Source organism: Protopterus annectens, chromosome 2.part1 (assembly GCF_019279795.1).
Source record: "Protopterus annectens isolate FY-2018-M chromosome 2.part1, PAN1.0, whole genome shotgun sequence".
Classification (NCBI taxonomy): Eukaryota; Metazoa; Chordata; order Ceratodontiformes; family Protopteridae; genus Protopterus; species Protopterus annectens.
Window position 1 is genome coordinate 416,117,640 of NC_056729.1, and position 23,618 is coordinate 416,141,257.

General features: G+C 45.5%; 1 protein-coding gene across 2 annotated transcripts in view; it reads left to right on the plus strand.

The window, feature by feature from the left end:
* OTUD4 (OTU deubiquitinase 4) overlaps positions 1-23,618 on the plus strand; it is a 2,240,995-nt gene that overhangs the window by 1,781,356 nt on the left and 436,021 nt on the right. For both annotated transcript variants that reach the window (XM_044062226.1, XM_044062227.1), the window contains one exon: positions 16,399-16,525. In XM_044062226.1, the coding sequence (XP_043918161.1) occupies positions 16,399-16,525 (127 nt within the window). The remainder of the gene's footprint in view (positions 1-16,398; positions 16,526-23,618) is intronic.

Here is a 23,618-nt window from a genome sequence, read left to right on the forward strand (position 1 = left end):
TCCACATCGTTAAGAGTTTCAATTATGGCTCCTAGTTCGCAGTCATCTGCGAACTCTGTTAGCCAAAAACATTCTGTGTTAGCCTGTGCTTCAGAAAAGTAGATTCCAAACAGGAGAGGACCTAGGACTGAACCCTGTGGTGCTCCACTTGTCACTGGTCTGAAGTCTGATTTGAAGTCTGCTACTTTCACAGTGTGGGTTCTGTCCAGTGAGCCAGCTGGCAACCCGTCTTGTGACATAGGGATTTATACCTAGTTTAGTGAGTTCATCTATAATTCCAGAGTGGGGGATGGTGTCAGAAGCCTTGGTGAGATCTAGATAGGCTGTGTGAACTACCTTACCCTCGTCTACAGCTTTGGTGACTGCTTCAAAGAAGTCAGTCAGGTTTAGGAGACATGATCTGCCTTTTACAAACCCGACTTGAATGAAGTCCAGTGTTTGGAGATTACCAATGTCTTTGTTTATAAGTTCCATGATGATATGTTCCATAGCCTTGCAGATATATATATAGATATATGTATATGTGTGTGTGTGTGTGTGTGTATATATATGTGTGTTAGTGTGTGTGTCTGTGTATATATACACACAGACAGATATATACATATATAAATATATAAAATGTGATCTGAAGTAGGAACTTCATTTGTCAGCAACCTTTGGGATATGGATCCAATCTCGGATCCGAGCCGGTAACTTCTGTCACAGCTTAGATCCGAGCTCCTAGCTCCTCCCTTTACCCATAATCCCCTGCCAACCCTGACTGACCTCAGATCTAGTTTGCCGCTCTTCAAGCAACAGCTAGATTCCAGAGCTCTTGGTGATTCAGTGAGAAAAGCAGTTTTTCAAATTTTTCTTGTATTCCTTTTGAGCGAGTGTCTGTGTGTGTGTTTAGGTTTCCCTTAATGCTAATTTCGATTCTTTTAGCTTAAATTAGCTTAATTTTTATTTCTCCTCCCTGCCCTCGCTGGTCGCAGTGTGTGTGTGTGTAGTGTGTAGGGGCCTAGCGAGTGTGTTTCCTTTTAGTGATGTCGGAGGCCCCTAAAGCCATTTAGCTTTCACTGGCTGATGGCCACACTCAGTGCGTTAGGTGCCTTGGGGTTGAACACCTCTCTTCGGGTTGCGTGATTTGTGCTACGTTCAACCCCAGGGCACTTAAGGATCGGAGGTCGAAGCTGGTTCTGATGGGCCTTTTGCCCCCAGACCCGGCTCCGGCCTTCGGTACTTCTGTGACCGTTACCCAGTCTTCGGTAGCGGCCACTCCTGCCCCCCTCCCTCCGACCGGGACTCAACCTCCCACTGTGGCTTCAGAGGTGAGGGAGGCCAGGAAAGAGAAGCGGAGGGAGAAGCACCTTAAGCGGCGGGCCGAAGACTCCTCCTCGGCCCCGCCTGCCAAACGGGCTTCTCCCTCCAAGGTTACTGGTTCGCCTCCCCCTCGGATCCGATCCCCTTGCTTCTCACCAGGACCCGAGGAGGAGGTGACCCGGTCCCTGTCGAGGTCATCGAGGTGGCACTCCAGGCCTGCCTCGGTGGCCTCCTCGAGGTCCACCTTCAGTATGTCGGATGCGGACATGGACCGGATGATGAGGAGGTTCATCCAGGCCCAGATGCAGATGGGAGTGCTCTTGCCTCCCCCCCCCCCGCTCGACCCCCTTTTTCGCTCCTATAGCTCCTTCTCCGACCCGCCTTCCGGGTTCGGAGCTGTCGGAGCTGAGCCGCGTTCGATCCGGGGGTGGGTCAGAGCCGACAGTGCTGGGCACTTCGGCTCTGACTATTCCCTCGAGTTTGTCGGATCCGACCTCTCGGAGCCGTGGGCCGAGCTTCGGATCCGAGGGACTCGGTGTGCTCTCGGCCCCATCCTGGTCAGAGCGCACGGGTCCTTGGATCCGATAGTCTCAGCTCCGGGTCCGATCCCTGCCTCGGATCAGAGTGGGAGTCGGATCTCGGATCCGTCAGAGAGCGGCTCCCCCTCGGCTTTCGCGTTGGTGGAGAGGGTGCTGTTGAGTGCATCCAGGCCCCCGGTCCTGGCTTCAGCTCCCCCCTGCACTCCCTCTCACCTGGTCCTGGCTCCCCTCACCCGGCCTTCGGGGCAGCCTGCTTCAGCGCCTCTAGGTGTTCCATTGGAACAGGATATTGCTGATGAGGACTCCTCGGACATCCCCCCCGAGGAGGTTCCTCGCAAGTCGAAGTGCAAGAGGAGGCACGTGGACTCCCCTGAGTCCCTCACTGAGGATACGGACTTGGATGAAGGGGAAGGCTTCCCAAGGTCATCCCCCGAGGATGTCTCCTTTGGAGACATCATGGAAATGCTCAGAATCAGGGGGGGGTGGTCTGCCCCCAAGGCTTCCTCTGACGAGTCCGTATTCCTAGAGGCGTTCGAGGCAGGGCCCATCTACCTTTTGGGTATCCCCTCCCCCCGACCCCTTGGTGGATCTTATAGCCACTAGGACTTGGAGGGAGCCGGACACTGTAGAGCCTGTTCCCAAGCGCCCGGACAAAATCTTGAGCCCTCTGTCAGAGAGAACCCATTGGAGCAGAGGTCCCCCTGTGGATGCCATGTTGGTGGCGGCAACCACCAAGAGAGAGTTGGCTCAGGAGAGCCCCACGGTTCATCCGCCGAGCAAGGAGTCTCGTGCGATGGACCGCCTTGGGAAGCCGGCCTTCAGTTCAGCGACCTTCTCCATGAGGGCCCTGAACTATATGGCACACGTCATTCGGATGCAGCGGGATCTAATCAAAGAATACGCTGCTTCCCCCCCGGGGTCCATGTCGGAAGGGGACAAGCAACTGTACTCCTCCCGAATGTCCACCCTACATTCTATTTCCAACACCTCTATGCAGCTTTTGTCTCACGCCACTGAGAGAGCCACTAGAGCAGGCGGAGTCGGGCTGGTCATGAGGAGGCAAGCCTGGCTCCGACATTGTGACTTCTCGGAACCCTTTAAGGCGTCATTTGCGAATGCCCCTTTTGATGGTTCTGCATTGTTTGGCAAAACCGTTTGCGACACCCTTGTCCAGAGCGAGAAAGACGGGAAGACGTTGTCTGCCGTCGGAGTCAGCTTCTCTGCCCCCCAGAGGTCCTTTGCCAAGAACCAAAAGGGTCAGAAGAAGATGTGGTTCCGGAAATCACATCAATCCCAGTCTGCTCCGGACAACCAGTCCTCTCGTAGCAGAGGAGGACAGGGAGGACGCCACCCTAGAGGCAGAGGAGGTCCCAGGAATTTTGGGTCCAGAGAACCCTTCTCTGAGAGGCCCACTCAGAACCCCTGAGGAGTTACCTGGCTGCTCCACTCTGGAGGCAGTCGGGGGATGTTTTTTGAGGCATCTAGCAATGTGGGAGTCCATAACGGATCGCTGGGTGCTTTGTGTTATATCCAGAGGCTACCAAATTCCCTTTCTTGTATCCCCCAGAATCAGAAGCCTCCCCGATGTACCACCCAATATGAGGGAGGTGGCTGCTGCAGAAATTCAGCAGCTCTTACAAAAAAGAGCCATCCAGCCTGTCCCCCCAGATCAGCTCGGATCAGGGTTTTACTCCAGGTTCTTTTTGGTGCCAAAAAAGACGGGGGTCGTGAGGCCCATCTTGGACTTCTCTCTCTTGAACCTGGCAGTACCAAAAGTAAAGATGTTCATCGTGCATACAGCTGCAGTCATAACAGATGGGTTCTCCTGCCGTCAGGCGGGTCCTCGGTCGGCCGGATTCCAAAGTCTAGGTCCAGCGTCGGTTGTCATCGCTTCTTCCCTGACGTCAGTGCGACAGGGGTATAAAAGAACCAGCCGACGCCATTTTCTTCAGTCTTTCTTGCCGTGCAGTGCCCGAAGCAGAAGCAGTTCGCAAGTGCCGGTCGGCCAGCTCCTGAGATTACGAAAAATTTGGAAAACCGAAGTCTTCTTAAAAGCTAAGTACCCCGTTGTGGAAATTTTTCTTGCCTCAGACCGATGTCAGACAAAGTTAATAATTGTATTTCTTGTGGGAAGCAAATACCGCATAAGGATTTCCATTCCCTCTGTATACCTTGTTTAGGCCCAGACCACGACGTCTCGGTCTGTCACTGTTGTGCTACATTCAACAAACGCACTATTAAGCGTCGGGCGGAGTTCGCCCAGCATTTTTTTGGGAAAGCATTTAACTATACCATGTCGTCGGATACTCCGACACCGGTTTTGTCTAAAAAACGCGAAGACAAGGACCAACTCTCGAGGTCCGCGGCCTCTACCGACACCACGCCAAAGCCGACTACATGTGGTCCGGTTCTCAGTGAGGCGCCTACGCAGCCCCTGACTACCGACGACACATCTTTGGCGGTGTCTCCTGTACCCGAGGTCGCAGGCTCCTCGGCCCACACCCCGACTACAGATACCATAGCCACTCTTGGCGTTGAAACACAGAATGTGGACAGGTCCACCTCCACTCAAGGTGTCTTCAGACCTTCCTCTTCTTTCTCCATCAAGGCTTTCACCAACTCTAAAGCAACCATGCACCCTAAGAGACCAGTTACACATGGCCCAACTCCAGGCCCCATGCCTAAGAGACAGATGCTTAAAATGGCTGAGGATTTAATTACTCTAATCAAAGGTTCTCAGCCACCTCCGGACAAAAGGCCCAGAGTGGAGGAAGACTCCCCCTCCTCTGATCAGGGATCCATTATTTCAGAACACTCTGATGATCAGGAACAGGCTTACTCCCCTTTTGAAGACTCTGATGCAGAGGAGTCTATTCCTTCTGTATCCCCCCCTGAGGATTTTTCATTTGGGGAAACTTTGCATACCGTAAGGGAACACTTCCACTGGGAAGGCCAGGATTATTCAGATTCCAAGAAAAGGCTCAGGGAATTTCTTTTGTTACCCCAGCACAGGCCTCTGGCTATACCTCCTGTCTTGGACATCCTAGATGATGTTTACTTGGAGGCCTGCCTTAACCCGGACTCTCTACCTCCAGCTCCAGTTTAGCCTGACAGGTACTGCAGGGTTCCTGACTCACACCAATTTCTTTACAAAAGCCATGCTGCTGACCTAGAAACCATCTCACAGGGACCCAAGGGAGTTAAGGCTTCCATTGCCAAAAATCCATTGCCTTCCGAGAGAGATTCCAGATCCTTAGAAAGGTGGTGAAAAAAGGTATATACCTCGGCTACCTTAACCATGAGGGCCTTAAACTGTCAGTTTCATATGCTAAAATACCAACAGTTTCTCTTATCTCAATTGAAAAGTAAAATGTCACAACCTGAACAACCAGACTTGAAGGAGTTGCAGGATTTGATGCATAGTGCAGAACAAGTGGGTAAACATACCTTACAATGTGGTTTTGATGCTCTAGAGGCCTCATGTAGAGCTGCTGTTACAGGCTCAGTCATACGCAGGCATGCTTGGCTCAAGGAACAAACCTTGCCTGATCATGTCAAAGCTAAATTACTAGATGCCCCCCTTCAAAAGGATGTACTATTTGGGGCAAATGCTGAGGAAGTATTACGAAAAATGGAGGAAAAAGCTAAATCAATGCAAACTGTGAAAGAATTTCTGCAGGTTCAACCACCACGTTTTAGTAGAAATTGGCCTTCCAAAAACTGGTTCTTTCCTGCCACGGACAGACCCCAAAGAGGCAGATACAGGCGCCCGAGGGGCAGAGGACAACCACAAGGATCGTACAGAGGCAGACAATGGCACGCTCCTACACAAAGAGGTGGTGAAGACAACTCACAATCTTTCAGAAAGCAAACCCAATGACTTTCCCCTTTGCAGGCCAACCAGGTCACAAATGGCAGCCCCCTTAGGAAGAAAGCTGGCACTATTCTCAAAAAATTGGCATGTTGTCACAAAGGAGAAATGGATCCTGGACATCATAAACAGAGGCTACAAATTCCACTTTCATACCCTTCCAAAAATGAGAGGCATGCCAAAATTGCCACACAATCAAAGGGCAGAGGCACAAAAGCAAATTTCAGATCTTATAAACATGAAAGCTATTCAAGAGGTACCTACACACGAACAAGGTCAAGGTTTTTATTCCAGGCTATTTCTGGTGCTAAGGAAGGGAAAAGATTGGAGACCTATTTTGGATCTTTCCATCCTAAACACATTCCTACTCGTACCAAAATTCAAGATGCTCACTCTACAGCAACTTCTTCCCTTGCTGGGCAAGGAGTCTTGGCTGGTAACATTGGACCTCAAGGAGGCATACCTGCATGTCCCAATCAGACAAAATTGCAGAAGACACCTCAGATTTCTTGCAGGTTCAACCCATTATCAATTCTCTTTATTGCCCTTTGGTTTATCTACTGCGCCCAGAGTATTCAGGAAATGCCTGGCATCAGTAACTGCCTACTGCAGACTTCTAGGGATACAAATATACCCTTATTTGGACGACTGCCTGATCCAAGCGGACAGCAAGCACATTCTTTTGAAACATCTGGCTTATGTAATAATGTTATTAAACTCTCTGGGATACACAGTCAACAAAGAGAAATCAAGGCTAATACCCTCTCGAAATATAATTTTCCTGGGTGCCAATTTGGACACAAACACCCAGATGGCCTACCTCACGTCAGAGAAGCAGGGGCAACTAATTCAATATTTCAGAACACTGGCAAATTGCACCAGGCTGACTGCAAGGAAAATCCTGCAGGCTCTGGGATTCATGGCATCTTGCATCTTGCTAATCCCATGTGCAAAGCTGCATATGAGAAAACTACAATGGTACCTAAAAAACATATGGTCTCAACACAGCCACAGTTTGGAAACAATAATACCACTACTTCCATGTCTGCAAAAGGAATTTCTGTGGTGGGCTCAAGCATGTCAAGCAAACACAGGTCTTCCATTCAGCAAGCCTCAAGCAAATCAAGTCATTACAACAGACGCCTCGGACTACGCCTGGGGGGCACACATGATAGACCGGTGCATTCAGGGCAAATGGTCCCAAAAAGAAAAGCACCTTCACATCAATCAAAATGAAATGCTAGCAGTAATAAATGCTATTATAGCTTTCAAGGACCTTCTACAACCAGGTCAACTATTGATAAGAACGGACAACACCACAGTTATGTGGTACATAAACAAGCAGGGAGGAACACATTCCTATCCCCTATGCAGACTGGCCATATCACTTTGGAACATGGCCATGGACTTACAAATGGAACTACAAGCACAGTACTTGCCAGGCAAGGAAAACACGCTGGCAGACAACCTAAGCAGGAATATGACAGATCCACACGAATGGATGTTGCATCCAAAAGTTTTTACAGAAATAATCCAAGAATGGGGAAGGCCAGACATAGATCTCTTTGCCTCCCACAAAAATCATCAATTGACAAAATTCTGCTCGAGGACCTTCCACCCAAAGGCCTGGAGAGTGGACGCTGTCTCTTTCAGCTGGACATCAATTACAGTTTATGCCTTCCCGCCTCTTCCTTTGCTGCCCAAAGTCCTATTGAAGACCAGAGCAGACAGACCAAAGATGATCCTCATTGCTCCGGACTGGCCAAGGCAACACTGGTACCCACTCCTGAGGAGCCTGACTCATTCCCCTCCATGGACCCTGCCTCTAATGCCTCTTCTTCTGACTCAGCACAGCTTCAAAACTCTTCACAGTCAGCTAAAAACACTCAATCTAGCCTCATGGAAGATTACTTAGCATCACAGCAAGCCCTACTCTCCAAGGAGGTGCAGGATGTCATTTTGGAGGCCAGAAGACCATCAACTAGAAAAGCTTACTCCGCAAAATGGAAACGTTTTTGTGTCTGGAATGAGAAAAAGGGCCAGAACCCTGAAAAACTGAATTTACCTCAAATACTACAATATTTGGCTGAACTGCTAAACAATGGACTTTCGTTCTCCATCAAAATCCATGCCTCAGCCATTTCTGCAGAATACAACACTGATCCTCCTTTATTCTCTCACCCCCTTTTAAGACAGTTCCTCAGAGGGGCTAAGAATTTAAGACCTCCAAGGAAACAACCAATACCTGCTTGGGATCTAAATTTAATTCTGGAAAAACTGACTTTGCCTCCTTTTGAGCCAGCTGCTTCATCAGATTTGCAATATTTGTCCTGGAAAACAGCTTTCCTTCTGGCTATCACTTCAGCTCGTAGAGTTTCAGAACTACAGGCCCTCATGGCTGTCCAGCCTTTTATCATCTTTCATCAGGACAGAGTTTCATTACGAACCAACCCGTCCTTTATGCCTAAAGTGGTATCCAGGGTAGCTTTAAATCAGGCCATACATTTACCTACCTTTTATCCCAATCCTCAAAACAAAGGGGAGAGATTACTACATTCCTTGGACATCCACAGGCAACTGCGTTATTATTTGAACAGAATAAAGCCTTTCAGAAAATCAGAGCAGCTCTTTGTGGCCTATGCGGTAGGAGCTCCAGGAAAGCCAATTTCCAAGCAGACAATCTCAAAATGGATAGCCCACTGCATACGCTTTTGCTATTCCTTTCATGGCAAAACTGTTCCTACAGGCATTAGAACTCATTCCACCAGGGCCACAGCCACCTCTGCAGCCTTCCTCAGAGGAGTTCCTACCAAGGATATCTTGGAAGCAGCCACTTGGAGTTCTGTGCATACCTTCTCCAAGCACTACAACCTACCATTATACTCCAAATCTAGAGCAGGCTTTGCCACTGCAGTCTTGCAGGGCATTTTGGCTCCTCCTAGTTCCACCTAGTGCCTACCACCCCTTTCTTAGCTTTGGGATTCTACCCATCTGTTATGACTGCAGCTGTATGCACGATGAACATAGTACAGTTTTGTACCTACCATAAATGTAGATGTTTGAGTGCTAATACAGCTGCAGTCCAGGTTTCCCTCCCTCCTTCCCCTCTAGGGGTATTCTTTTATGGTGTATTTGCTTGCAACTACTGTTTTTTGATTATATTGCATTGCATTACTTCATAATTTTATGTATTGCCTTCCTTCTGGGGGCACCTGACATCTGGGGCAAGAAAAACTGAAGAAAATGGCGTTGGCTGATTCTTTTATACCTCTGTCGCACTGACGTCAGGGAAGAAGCGACGACGGACCTAGACTTTGGAATTCAGCCGACCGAGGACCCGCCTGACGGCAGGAGAACCCATCTGTTATGACTGCAGCTGTATTAGCACTCGAACATCTACATTTATGGTAGGTACAAAACTGTACTTTCCGGATGGTCACTCTGCAGTCTATCCTCCCACTACTGCGGGAGAATGACTGGATGTGCTCAATAGACCTCAAGGATGCATACTATCATATTCTCGTAGACAGATGCTCCAGGAGGTTTCTCCGCTTCCGGCTGGGAGCCAGCCATTTCCAGTTCAGGGCCCTCCCCTTCGGTCTCAGCTCAGCCCCCAGGGTGTTCACCAAGGTCTTGGCAGCGATAGCGGCCCACCTGAGACTCCAGGGAATTCAGGTCTTTCCGTACCTGGATGACTGGCTCCTTACCGCCCCAACAAGGCATCTTCTTTGCTCATGCAGGGATTATTTCCTCTATCTGGCTCCACTCTTAGGGTTGACCATCAACATGGCCAAATCCTCCGTGGCTCCTACACAAGTATTGGATTTCATAGGGGCGAGGTTGGACTCCAGACTGATGCTTGCTTTCTTGACTCCAGATCGGCTTCAGAACCTGAGGTTGCATGTGCAGGCCATCCTTCAACTTCAAGCTCCTTCGGCGGAATTGGTCCTGAAGGCTCTAGGGTCCATGGCAGCAGCAATTCCGCTGCTGCCATTGGCCCGGCTGAATATGAGGGTCATACAATGGACCCTCCAGGTACAGTGGTCCCTATCTCGCAATCCCCTGTCTCATCCCATCCCCCTAAGCAGGGTTTGCAAAAGGTCGCTCGTGTGGTGGCTCCAGTCCTCCAATCTCCACACGGGACGCCCCTTCTCGCTGCCTCCGCCAGTCGCCACAGTGACCACGGACGCTTCTCGCCTGGGGTGGGGGGTGGGGCACTATTAAGGCAGAACAGTCCAAGACACGTGGAACGACATAGAGACCTCTTTGCATATCAACGTCCTGGAGATGACATTGCAAGCACTTCACAACCGTCTTCCGGTGGGGTCGTTTGCAGTACAGACGGACAGCATGTCAGTCATCTGGTACATCAACAAACAGGGGGGAACCAGGTCTTACCCTCTCTGCCGCGAGGCCATGAGAGTGTGGGAATGGGCGATATCCACCAACCGCTTTCTCATCGCAACGCACATTCCGGGACGGTCCAACATATTAGCGGACAGACTCAGTCGTACTATCCTGACTCCTTACAAGTGGTCTCTCAATCCTCTAGTGGCAGAGCAAGTATTTGCCCAATGGGGGCGGCCTTGTTGCGATCTTTTTGCCTCTCCCTCAAAAACCAAATGCAATGATTACTTCGCTCTGATCCCCCCTCCGGGGGAGTCCCCGAGAGACTCTCTAGTTCATGCTTGGCCTCCCGGTCTGCTTTATGCTTACCCGCCTCTGCCCCTGATTTTGAAACTATTATAGAAAGCCAGTCAGTTGGGGAGCAAGATGATCCTCATTGCCCCATTCTGGCCTCATCAGACGTGGTTCCCTTACCTATGGTCTCACCTGATTCATCCACCCTGGATGCTGGATCCCCTCCCGGGTCTCATTTCACACCCCCTGGGTCTTCCGACTCCGAACCTGGCCAACCTAAAGCTGACGGCTTGGTTGCTCCAGTTCCACTCCTGATAAGGACTCCCAGAATTTCATCACCAGTCAAAGCCATCCTAGTAGAAGCTCACAAGCCCTCCACCAGAAGGGTCTATCGGAGTAAATGGAAACATTTTTCCATTTGGGCGGAGCACCGTCATTTAGATCCCTTTACAGTGCCGGTAGCGTCGGTTCTAGATTTTCTAACTTATCTCTTTCACCAGGGGGCTAGTTCTTCCACGGTCAAGGTGCAACTTGCAGCAATTTCACACTATCATGTAGGGCAGGAGTCAGGCCCGCTTATTACTTCCAAACTGTGTAAGACCTTCCTTAAGGGTACCTTCCTTCTCAGGCCCCCGGTCAAGGAGGTGGTACCCCCATGGGATTTATCCCTAGTTTTACAGGCCTTAACTAGCCCCCCTTTCGAGCCGGCGGCCACTGTTGCTCTTAAATACCTCTCTTGGAAAATGGCCTTTTTGGTGGCCATAACTTCAGCCAAGAGGGTCTTGGAACTCCAGGCTCTCTGTGTCAAACCACCGTATTTGGTCGTCCACCCAGACAGAGTTCACCTCAGGATCAATCCGTCTTTTCTACCTAAGGTATCTTCGGAAGCTAACATTAATCAATCTATTAATCTTCCAGTATTCTTCCCCAACTATCAAAACAAAGGAGAGTATAAGCTGCACTCTTTAGACGTGCACAGACAACTACGTTTTTATACTCATCGAACTACTGGTCATAGGCAATCCGATCAGTTGTTTGTCTCCTTTGCCAAAAACAACTTCGGCAAGTCGGTTTCTAAGGTTACCCTCTCCCGATGGATATCTAGTTGTATTCTCTTAGCATATCAGAGCTGGGGAAGGCCTGCACCTCAGGGAGTCCGTGCTCATTCTGCAAGGGCCGTTGCTACATCGGCTGCTTTCAAGGCTAGAGTTTCTCTGGATGACATTTGTTCCGCAGCCACTTGGGCTTCATCTCATACCTTTATCAGCCACTACAAAGTAGATATTGTCTCCCGAGGTAGGGCGTCTTTTGGCTCTGCAGTGCTCCGGAGTATCCTTCCATGAAGGTCACCCAAGATTTAGGTAGCTGGGGACTCTGTCCCAAAGGTTGCTGACAAATGAAGTTCCTACTTCAGATTAAGAAGTTATGTACTCACCATAACGTTCCATCTGAGTAGGTATCTTCATTTGTCTGCAACCATCCCCCCCTCCTTCCCCCTGACCAAAATGATCCTACTTGGGGTTCTTTAGATTAGTTCTCTCTGGGACACAGTATTAGCTGTGCTATGGGGCAAACTTGATCTGAGGTCAGTCAGGGTTGGCAGGGGATTATGGGTAAAGGGAGGAGCTAGGAGCTCAGATCTATGCTGTGATAGAAGTTGCCGGCTCGGATCCGAGATCGGATCCGTATCCCAAAGGTTGCAGACAAATGAAGATACCTACTCAGATGGAACGTTATGGTGAGTACATAACTTCTTATTTATGCACTGTGTGTGTAGGTAGATGCATATATATGCACATACTGTGTGTGTTTAAAATGTGTTTATGCAGAATTTTTGTGCGCAAATACACATGTGCATGTTGATTTTGTGTTACATTTTCTTTCCTTATTTGTGTTCATTATGTGGATAGTAGGTAAACTGAGGAGCTTAGGGTCTTGGTACACTATCATATAGTGATGCATGATACAGTCACTTGAATTGGCAGGAGGACCTTATGTCCCCAAGTGCTAGGACAAGAGAAGCTTTGGTTGTGTGGTGACAGCAGAAGAGGAAATACCAAACCTCCTGCAAGAGGTTCCTTGTAAATCATCTGATACCATGATTATGTGTGTCTGTTATTTATTATATGGTCTGTGAGCTGAGCCTTAACTGCATCTCATATATATATATATATATATATATATATATATATATATATATATGTGTGTGTGTGTGTGTGTGTGTGTGTGCGCGCGCGCGCGAGGGGTGTATGTTGTTTTTTAGTGCATTGTGATTATACTAATATAGTTGATAAAACACAAAAACAGCTTCAAGGATAAGGCTGAGTGCAATAAAACAAGAAGAATAGTATATAATATATACTTATTTTTATTCAGCTAAAGGAGCACACCGCTCTCCCTTTAATGGAATCTACTCTGACTTCACCATCTATGGCTACTGGAAGTGAACGTTTTCTTCGTATCCTGAGCATACGAGATAATCCTCTTTTGGATATAAATCATATTATTGCAACAGGTACCAATCGTGAACCCAACTCACTTCAACCTGAATTTCTTCAATGCTATAGGGGGCTTGAAAATAAACTTTACAAATATAAGAGGCTGCAATGGCAGCGCTTGCACCTACAAGAGTCATTGCAACACAGCGTTATTCCAAGAGGCTTAAGAATTTTAAACATACCCAGCTGTGGAGACCAATATCCTGAGTTGCTCCGAAGATGGCAACAGATGAATTCATGTTTTAGTGCTGAATATGTGCAACTACTTGTTGACTTCTTTGCTCCCATGGAACAAGAATTAAAAAATTACATTATCTCCATTGAGAATGATATTACAAGCCGTTTTTCGGCTGATATAATAGAAGATGAGCTAGATCACTTACAAGACAGTATAACATCCTATGATCAGAGATTACAATTAACTCAAGTAAAGAAATTACAGAGAGATCTGAGAGATTTTCAAACTCAAAACGTCTTCTCTTGGCCCAGAGAGACTATGACAGTGGATAATGAAAACGTCAATCATTTACATAACCAACCAGGAAGCGGTACGGCTGGGAACAGAAACACAATGGATACACTTGTACTAAAGCAGCTGCCACGAGTCTAGCTGTTAGCCAACATTTAAATGTGAATGCAGATAATGATGCTATAACAGAATCCACTTCTGATATTCCAGTTGTCCCTGCCGATAATATGAACATGTCCATTCGCCCTACGACAATACCAGCCTTTGGTATAACATATGCGAACACTAATACTGAAGGAAATGGCATTTTTGTAGAAACAGGTTTTACACTAGTGAACCCTCTTCCCATAAAGAGCAGATCTCGGAGCCTAGTAAGGAAAGGCAAGCTCCAATGAAACAACAGTACTGAGCGGAATCCCCAGACTTTAAAAAGGTGCCGTTTTTAACATCAGGTTTGGTTTTTAACATTTCTTCTTTTGAGCTAACTAAAGAACATATTCAGCTACTCAATAAAGGTCTATTGTTTATACCAGCTAAACAAGCAGACCATGCTGAAATGCTCAAAGATTTAAGGTTACTAGGTAGAAACCTAACACTAAAATGTATGTTTAGTAATAACATCAATGAAGTTTCTAATCACAAGAGACCTAGTACCTTCTTTCCTATTATGCACTCCATTGTACAAACCTTTATTAATGTTTGTGAAACCGAATTTAGAATATTGTTTGAAGAGGGAACTCAAGTCACCTTTTGCAACATGACAAGAAAAGACTTTGATGCTTTATATGAACTTAGAAATATGCATTTGATTGACATTAAACCTGCAGACAAGGGTGGTGGGATTGTCATTTTTGATAAAGACTTATATTTATCACAAATGAAAGTACTGTTGCAAGATGCTGACACTTATCAATGCATTTCTAAACCAACTGTCAATGGTATAATAGAAAGAGTGTCTTTTTTAGTCTTTGATTTACTCATGACAGGCTTAATTAATGAAAATCTATTTAAATACTTCAATACAATTAACCCTATAGTTCCCAAAGTCTATGGTTTACCTAAGATACATAAAAATAGGTCCATTTCACCTATGAGACCCATTGTATCAGGTGGAGGATGGTGCACTGAATCACTATCAGTCTATGTAGAAAATACCTTACATACACTTCTAGACAACTGTCACACCATTTTGAAAGACACTAAAACTTTTTTAGAAAGATTATATAACAGACTATCTACTTTGGACAGTAACTATAAGTTTGTCACCTTAGATATAGAATCCCTTTTTACCTCTATCCCTAATGAGTGGGGTATTGAAATGATTAGATCCTTTCTTACCATGAATAGATGCTTTGAAGATGACCAAGTTACACTTGTCTGTGCTTTACTAGAGATAATACTAGAAAACAACGTTTTTATTTTTGAAAATGACTTCTATCTTCAGAAGACTGGCGTAGCGATGAGCACTGCATGTGCCAACAGCTACGACAATTTAATGCTAACACATTGGGAACAATCTACTTTTTTATCTGAGACAAATGCTTTGCGCAGACATGTCCTTTGGTATGTCCGCTTTGTGGAAGATATTTTTTGTTATGGGGAGGTAACACCCATGAACTCCATCAACTAGTTGAGTATATGCACAGCACTACTGAGTTCCTAAAGTTTAGCTATAAATACTCTCATGATGAAATAGAGTTTTTGGATGTGACACTAAGGAAATCAGAACTGGATCAAATATGCAGTAGCATATATAAGAAACCAACAAGGAAAAATGCACTGCTACACAAAAATAGCATGCACCTCAGATATATTCCTCGTAACATGTTAAAAGGACAAGTATACAGGGTGCTTAGACTAGACAATAATGACACTGATGCACGAAATGCCTTACAGATAAGTAAACAAGAATTTCTAGAAAGAGGTTACTATAAACAAAGTGATAGATCAAGCATGGACACACAGAAGCGATAGATGCAGACCCTATTTTAGAAATGTTATTAATGAAGAATCAGAGAGCAGGACACCATGCACTACTACAGACAGGTTTAGAATTGCCTTTCAGTATTCCAGTGATATCAGTAATTATTGTGAGATTATAAAAAAGAACTGGAACATCTTTCAAGAGGTTCCAGAACTGAAGAACACTATCAGTGACATACCTGCTTTCTCCTTTAGAAATAACAAGTCTTTGAGGCATCACCTTTGCAATAAGACCGCTATTAATAGGCAGTGTTAATCAATGAGAACAGGCACTTTTGCCTGTAGACACTGTTCTGCTTGCCAGTATATTTATTCAAACACAGTCTATACACATCCTACCAAAAAATTTACTATCAGGATTAATTACTATGTAGACTGTCGAACAACTAACCTAGTCTGTTTTTACCTATTGCAAGCAATGTCATGCATGTTACATAGGCAAAACTAATAGACTATTAAAAGACAGGATACTGGAACACATTAGAGCTATCAGGAATCAGAAAGGGAACAATGCATTAGCCAGTCACGTGATATCAACAGATCCATCACATATTTTTAAGTTCTTTGTTATTCAAGTCATAGAGGCTAATTTACAAGGAGACAGTGACGGTATTACGGAAGCAGCTGAACAGAAATGGATCCTTTTATTAAACGCCGAAAAACCACCAGGTTTAAACGGCACCTTTTCTGACAAACCTTTTTTAAAATTGAGACTACTTAAACATTAGTCTAATTGTGTTTTTATTTTATATTTGTACTTTTCATATGTTTTTTATATGCATTTTTATTACTTAGTATACAGACCCACACTAACCTACAATAGGTTTTAACAGTTTTTTACATTTTTGTCTCTTTAAATACATCCTTTTAATGTTTAACTTGATGACATCAGCTAATTGGTTAATTAACAGTCCGTATATATTATGGTCTCTTTTTATTGTTTGTTGTCTGATGAAGCGACAGTTTGTGGTTGCGAAAGCGCTTACCTTACTCTCATTTTTATTTTTATTAAAGAGCCTTTGGTTGTGTAAGTTGAGTGTTTATATACTATACTAATATAGTTCACTATTTTCTTTTCCATCTTAATTTAATTAGCCTCAGCTTGTGTGTCAAGCAGCTACTCAGACAAGTGACCTTTGCATCCAGAAAAGTCCTCCCACCATAAATCATGACATGAAATCTTCAAGATCTTTTTCCGACCCAAGCAAGATAAAGGATTCTGGTATGTATATTGTGTGTTTAGAGTGACTACCAGGAATTTTGGCATTAAGAACTGGTGCTTAACTACATACTTTTATGTTCCCATAACCCAGTACAGGTATAGGACAGTAAATATCAAGAATGTGATTCATAGGGTCTCACTTGCGTTAGGATTCCAACTTTTGATGAACTATGTTACCATTGTAGAAATGTGAAACTTGTGAGTTATGTATGGGGAAAGGATTTAAAATACTCACTAATGTAATATTCTTTTAGGGCTGCGATTTATGTGATGGTGTTTTATAGTGTGTTAATTACCACTCAGAAAATGCTCTTTTCTTTTCCTGTCGTAATTTTGTCTGTATTAATAGAAAAAGTTTACTGTTCTAAGACTGCAAACCACTTCCTTGCCCATAATATTTGCCACTGTATTAGAGATCATGTTAGTGAACTGTAATATACTAGTATTTCTTGCATAGGTGTTTTAAGTTTTACTTCAGGAAGTCATTGTATGATACTGCACAAACATTTTTTGGATTTCACATTTATATATTAACGAAATGACTGTGTCAGTCCAGCACTACCCTTGAACATAGGTAAGGCAGATAAGCAGTTAGTGGCAATACTTCAGTGCAGTGATGCAGTTTTTTGTGAGAAGGCACTTTATATATATTTTAATCTACTTAAAGCAGAAAAAAAAATTCTAGTTTTAGGTAAAAATAATAGACAAGTACTGTAAAGTTTGTCTTGCTTGTAGAATTATTGGAAGTATAACTATAGTAAGTCTGAATATGGTAACATTTAAGAGTGTGTGGGAAAGGTATAAATGAACAGAGGTTTTGTTGGAGCTGTGGAATTAGTTACATTTTTGACTAGATAGTAAAGAGTATATTGAATAGAATAATGTTGCTCATCTTTCCAATGCTGCCATGGTTTTCATATTTAGCTTGAATGTGAATGTTTTTTGTTATTGTTACTATTATTATTATTTATTGTTATTACTACTACTATTGGGACCTGCGGTAGTGGTGCTGCGGTAGCGTTGTCGCGTTCAGTTCTCAGCTAGAGCGTTTTGTGTGTGGAGGCATGCGTGAATGGGCATGCCTTCGTTGAAGGTTGTGCGTCAGGGCTGGTAACTCGGCACGTAAACATCCACTACCAAACATTAGCGGACCGGAGTTCCGCTGTGGCAACCCCTAACCGGGTTAAGCCAAAAGACACAACTACTACTACTATTGTAGCACTTGACTGTGACCTTAATGAGTAGCTGTGATGAGACTGCTTATTTTTTAGGTGTGGGCAGTGTTGTAAGTAGTGGAGCTTATTTATTTTATTAGTATGGATAGAAACTGAGTGATCCTTTGTTTTGTCTGTAGCTACTTTTTGCAAGAAATGTACACTGATATTTGTTAGGAGTGTGGATCATTTTATATAAGCCACCTTTTTTTGAAATGGCTGTCATAAAATAACCGTAAAGGCAGCTTTTATTGGAAAAATATTGTAAACACCATTTTTACAGTGGAGCCCCCCCCCTTTAAATAAACTAACTTACATAGTCACACAGTCATAGAGTAAAAGCGTATAAACTTGCAGATTCAAAAAAATCCACACCACATTTGTAGAACTTCAGGGCAAAAAAAAATGTTTCCCCCCCCAGTAAAGTAATAGATGAAACATAAACATTTAAGAACAGATTCTAAACAACTAAATAGAATAATCAAAATTAACTAAAAAAAGTTGCAATGTTTCTCTTTATGAATTAATTTTTGAAGGTGGGGTCCAGTGTTTATTCTTGTATTGTGGCTTCAGTGAATGTAGTTATCAGTAAAGTAACATGAACCGGTCTTTCAAAACTTTTACCAAAATAGGACGGGATTACTACAGTTATTTCAGAGTTACAAACTTTTCAAGTGTACATTGTGATTGTTAGCATTAGACTATGTATTGTGATCAAGTTAAATTCCTTCAGGAAGAAGAGTCTCTGCAGGCTAGGCATTTTTTTGTAAGTTTGATGAACAAGCTGTCAGGCCTGATAGCTATTGAGGTAGTTAATGCCCTGGATCCCATGTTTGAACTTATAGGTGACTATGTAATCTTTCAGCTGTTCATGAATGAATTAAAATGCCCACTTCTATGATTACTCTGCATATGAATCTATGAGATATGAAGCTGACACATTTCACACTCTTGTGAATGATGTTAATGCAGTATCTTTTCATGTGACCAGAGGGATAATCTTAGAAAAGTGTTCTGAATAGTCGGGGGATGTTCTTTGTGTTTCACTGTTGCAGTCATCACATTTGGGCTATCCCTGCCAGGGTAGCCCTCGGCCAGCCCGAATACCAGAGACTTAGTATTTCTCCGTTGGTTGTTGTCACTTCAGGACTGATGTCAGGACGTCAGTAAGTATAAAGTAAGGCAGCCGACGCCATTACATCAGTCTTTCTTGCCATGGAGCCCGAAGCAGATGCAGTTCACACGAGTGCCGGTCAGCCATTACCAGAGTTTTCGTCTACCGAATTGAAGTTGAAGTCTTCTAAAGCTAAGTACCCTGTTGAGGATCCTTTTTTCTTGCCCTAACCAATGTGAGAAAAAGTTAATAATGGTCTCGCCTGTGTATATAAAGCAAATACCACACCAAGACTTCCATTCTTACTGCGTCACTTGTTTAGGCCCAGACCACGACGTCCCCCGTTGTCGCTTCTGTGCTTTTTTCAACACCAGAACCATCCGTCGTCGGTCCCTTACTGTAGCCAGATATTTTCTCTTACAGTCCTTGAATTCCGTTATGGCTTCGGTAAGCCATCTGACAGCAGATCTTTCAAAAAAAGTAAAGCTCAAGACAGAGACAAGACCGCACAGGTCCAAACCTACCGACGACCCTTCCGTTAAGTTAGTCGTCAGTTCTCTGGTCCTCAGGGAGGTGCTTCCGCAGCCCCTGATGCTCGCTTCTGTGGATTCACAGGCCCCTACCAAGACCCTTTTGGAGTCCAGTATGCCACAAAACTCTTCTTTGATTAAAGATCCTGCGGTCGTTTGTACCTTGGATGGTCCAGAGATGCTTAGTAGGCACTGGCATCCAGGGAAGTCCTTCGCACTACCGATTCTCAACACAAACCGATGTCTTCTTTCACGACTACCATTCTTTCAAAAACTACAGAGTTTCTAAGGCCAGGGTATGAACCACTCTCAAGAAACCGATGACCCACTCTCAGATGCCTGCTTCCTTGCCTCAGTCTCAAATGCTTAAAATGGTGGAAGACCTTATCATGCTGATCAGGAGAAGCCAAGCTACCCCATCCAAAAGGAAAAGAGATCTGTCCCCTGTAGTTTTGTCTGAACAAGAGTCGGATGAAGCTGATGCATCTGAATATGAAGACATGCAACCCCTCTCTACTTATGAGGGTTCTGATGCAGAGGATTCCATTCCTTCAACCTCTCCACCAGAGGATTTTTCCTTTGGGGAAGCCCTGCATACCTTAAAGGAGCATTTCTAATGGGACAGTCAAGACTACCCTCAGTCAAAAAAGAGACTCAGGGAATTCATAGATCTTCCACAGCACAGACCCTTGGCCATCCCCTCCAGTCCTGGATGTTGTGGAGGATGTTTCCATGGAATCCTGCTTGACTCCTGACACCCTCCCTCCTGCACCCAGAAAACCAGACAGGTACTACAGAGTCCCTGACTCACACAGATTTCTTTTTAAAAATCCTACTTCTGACTCTGAGGTAATTTCTCAAGGACCTAAAGGGATTGAAGCAACCTCTGCTAAGAATCCCACCCCCTCAAATAGGGTTTCCTGAGCGCTGGATAGATGGGGCAAAAAGGTGTACACCTCAGCTACACTTGCTATCAGGGCACTTAATTGTCCAGTCCATATGCTGAAATTTCAGCAACATACCCTGGAACTCCTTAAACAAAAAATGTCTTCCTTTCCTGCTTGGGCAGAATCTAAAGAATTACAAGAGTTAATGCATTCTGCAAGGCAAGTAACAAAACACACCTTGCACTGTGGTTTTGATGCCCTAGAAGCTTCTTGCAGGGCAGCAGTCACCGGATCTATCATTATAAGGCATGCATGGTTTAAGGAACAGCACCTGCCAGACCATGTCAAATCCAAATTGCTGGATGCTCTCTTGCACAAAGATAACTTATTTGGCACTAAGGCAGAAGAGGTCTTAAAAAAGATGGAAGAAAAAGCTAACTCTATGGTAACAGTTAAGGATTTCTTGCAGATCCCACCACCTAGGTTCAGCAGGCATTGTCCCACCAAACACTGGTCCTTTCCTGCTCCCAATAAGTCACTCCATCCTAGACCCCGGGGAACCAGACCCCCACCCCCTAGACAGCAGCCACAGGGAATGCAGCGATCTAAGCAGTGGACTATCTCCACTTCAAAACCAGGGAGTTCTAAGCCACCCCCTTATGGTAAGACCTCTCAATGACTCACCTCCCCCACCCCCTACCTCTGCTCACTTTCACTTACCCCTAGGGGGAAAACTCTCCTTTCACACAAGCACCTTGGCCACCATTACCAACTACCACTGGGTTCTGAACATAGTGTCCCAGGGATACAAATTTTTCTTCCACACCTTTCCAACCCCAAAAGGGTGCCCAGATCTACCACCAAACCAGTGGGCAGAGGCTCAAAAGCAAATCCTTCCCCTGCTCTCTATGAGGGCAGGAGAGCACGTTCCTGCAGAACAGATAGGCCAAGGTTTCTACGCCAGACTTTTTCTGGTACCCAGAAAAGAGGGCAGCTGGCGCCCCATCCTCAGTCTATCCATTCTAAACACCTTCCCGGTGATCCCAAAATTCAAAATGCTTACCCTCCAGCAGCTGCTACCCATGCTCTCCAAGGATGCTTGACTAGCCACCCTTTATCTAAAAGAGACCTACCTCCACATTCCTGTCAGGGAATCATACAGGAAATATCTCTGTTTCAAGGCAGGCTCTCAACACTTTGTTCTCTCTGCTTCCCTTTGGTTTACCTACTGCTCCCAGAGTTTTCACAAAATGTCTTGCTCCAGCCATTGCCTTTTGAAGACAAATAAATATTCAGATTTATCCATACTTAGACGACTGCCTTATTCAGGCAGACAGCCAGAAAAAGCTGCTCAAGCACCTGCCCTTTGTAAAGACCTTACTAACCTCCCTAGGGTACACAGTCAACACAAAGAAATCCAAACATGTGCCCACCCAAAGGATTATCATCCTGGGAGCAAGCCTGGACACAGCATCCCAGATGGCATTCCTTACACCAGAGAAACAAATTTTCCTGACAGCCTACTTCTCTCAGCTAGCCACCAGGCCTCAGCTATCTGCAAGGAAGATCCTGCAAGCTCTGGGGTTCATGGCATCTTGCATACTACTCATTCCATATGCCAGACTGCATATGAGGAAACTTCAATGGTACCTAAAAAACCTTTGGTGTCAAAAGACCAGGAAACTCTTCTACCTACAATTCCTTGCCTCAGAAAAGATTTTCTTTGGTGGGCAACAGCATGCTCCCACAACAAGGGACTGCCTTTCTCACCACCCCCGCCACCCAGACCCTCACCACAGACCCATCAGACTATGCTTGGGGTGCACACCTGGACGGCAGGTGCATACAGGGCCAATGGAGCCCGCAGCAAATCCTTCTGCACATCACTCAAAAAGAGATGATGGCTGTGCAGCATGCTTTGATGGCTTTCAAGCCCCTTCTCTCTCCTGGAGCTCTCCTGATCAAAGCAGACAACACCACTGTGATGTGGTATATCAACAAGCGGGGGGGGGGCTCACTCCTACCCTCTGTGCAGGCTGGCCATGACCTTTTGACACACAGCTTCTGCCATGCAACTACACCTGTTAGCGCAATTCCTACCAGGCTCTCTCAACTTTCTGGCAGACTAGTCAAGCAGAAATCTTCTGAACCCACACGAGTGTCAGCTCAACAGAAGAGCCTTCACCCTAATAACTCAGAAATAGGGCACCCCGAAGGTCGACCTCTTTGCCTCCCACACCAACCCATCAGCTCAGCAAATTCACCACCAGGGAGTATCACTGCATGGCTTAGAAAGTGGATGTCCTGTCCTTCCCCTGGGTCAATCTAGTGGTCTATGCCTTTCTTCCACTACCTATCATCCCCAGGGTACTGCTCAAAATAAAGGAGGAAAAACCAAGGACCATTCTTATAGCTCCAGACTGGCCCCGGCAGCTCTGGTACCCCTTGCTGCGCAGTCTGTCCCCACTGCCTCCCATGGCATCTTCCTCAGATTCCAAACCTCCTGACCCAGAGGGAAGGCAAATTCATGCATCCCCAATTGCAGACGCTCAGTTTGGCAGCTTGGCGTATTCCTTAATCCCGAACCAATCTGCTAACCTTGGTAAGCAGGTTCTAGATGTTATCCATGAGGCCAGATGCCCTAGCACCAGAAAGTCTTATGCTGACAAATGGAAAAGGTTCTGCATCTGGATCCAGGCTAAGGGAGCCAATATGACACAGCCTTCCCTCCCACTCATCCTGGATTACTTAGCTGACCTACTACACAGTGGTCTCTCTTTCTCCTCTATAAAAATTCATGCTGCTGCTATTTCTGCTCATTTTCCCACTGAGGAGCCCCTTTTCTCACACCCTTTGATCAAGCAGTACCTAGGAGGGGCTAGCAACTTGAGGCCACCCAGAAGGGCACCAACACCAGCTTGGGACCTTAACTTTGTATTGGAAAAGCTCACCCTCCCCCCTTTCGAACCAGCTTCTTCTGCAGAGCTAAAATTTCTCTCCTGGAAGACCGCATTCCTTCTGGCCATCACTTAAGCCAGAAGAGTCTCTGAGCTGCAAGCTCTCATGGCTCTGGAACCCTTCATCATCTTCCATGCTGACAGGGTATCCCTCAGAACTAACCCATCCTTCATGCCCAAGGTGGTGTCCAGTGTGGCTATCAGCCAACCCATTCATTTGCCCACCTTTTTTCCTAATCTCCAGAACAAGGGGGAAAGGATTCTGCACTCTCTAGATGTGCACAGACAGCTCAAATTCTATCTAGATAGGACTAAATCCTTCAGATAGTCTGATCAATTGCTGGTTAGCTTTGCTACAGGGGCAGAAGGCAAAGCCATATCCAAACAAACT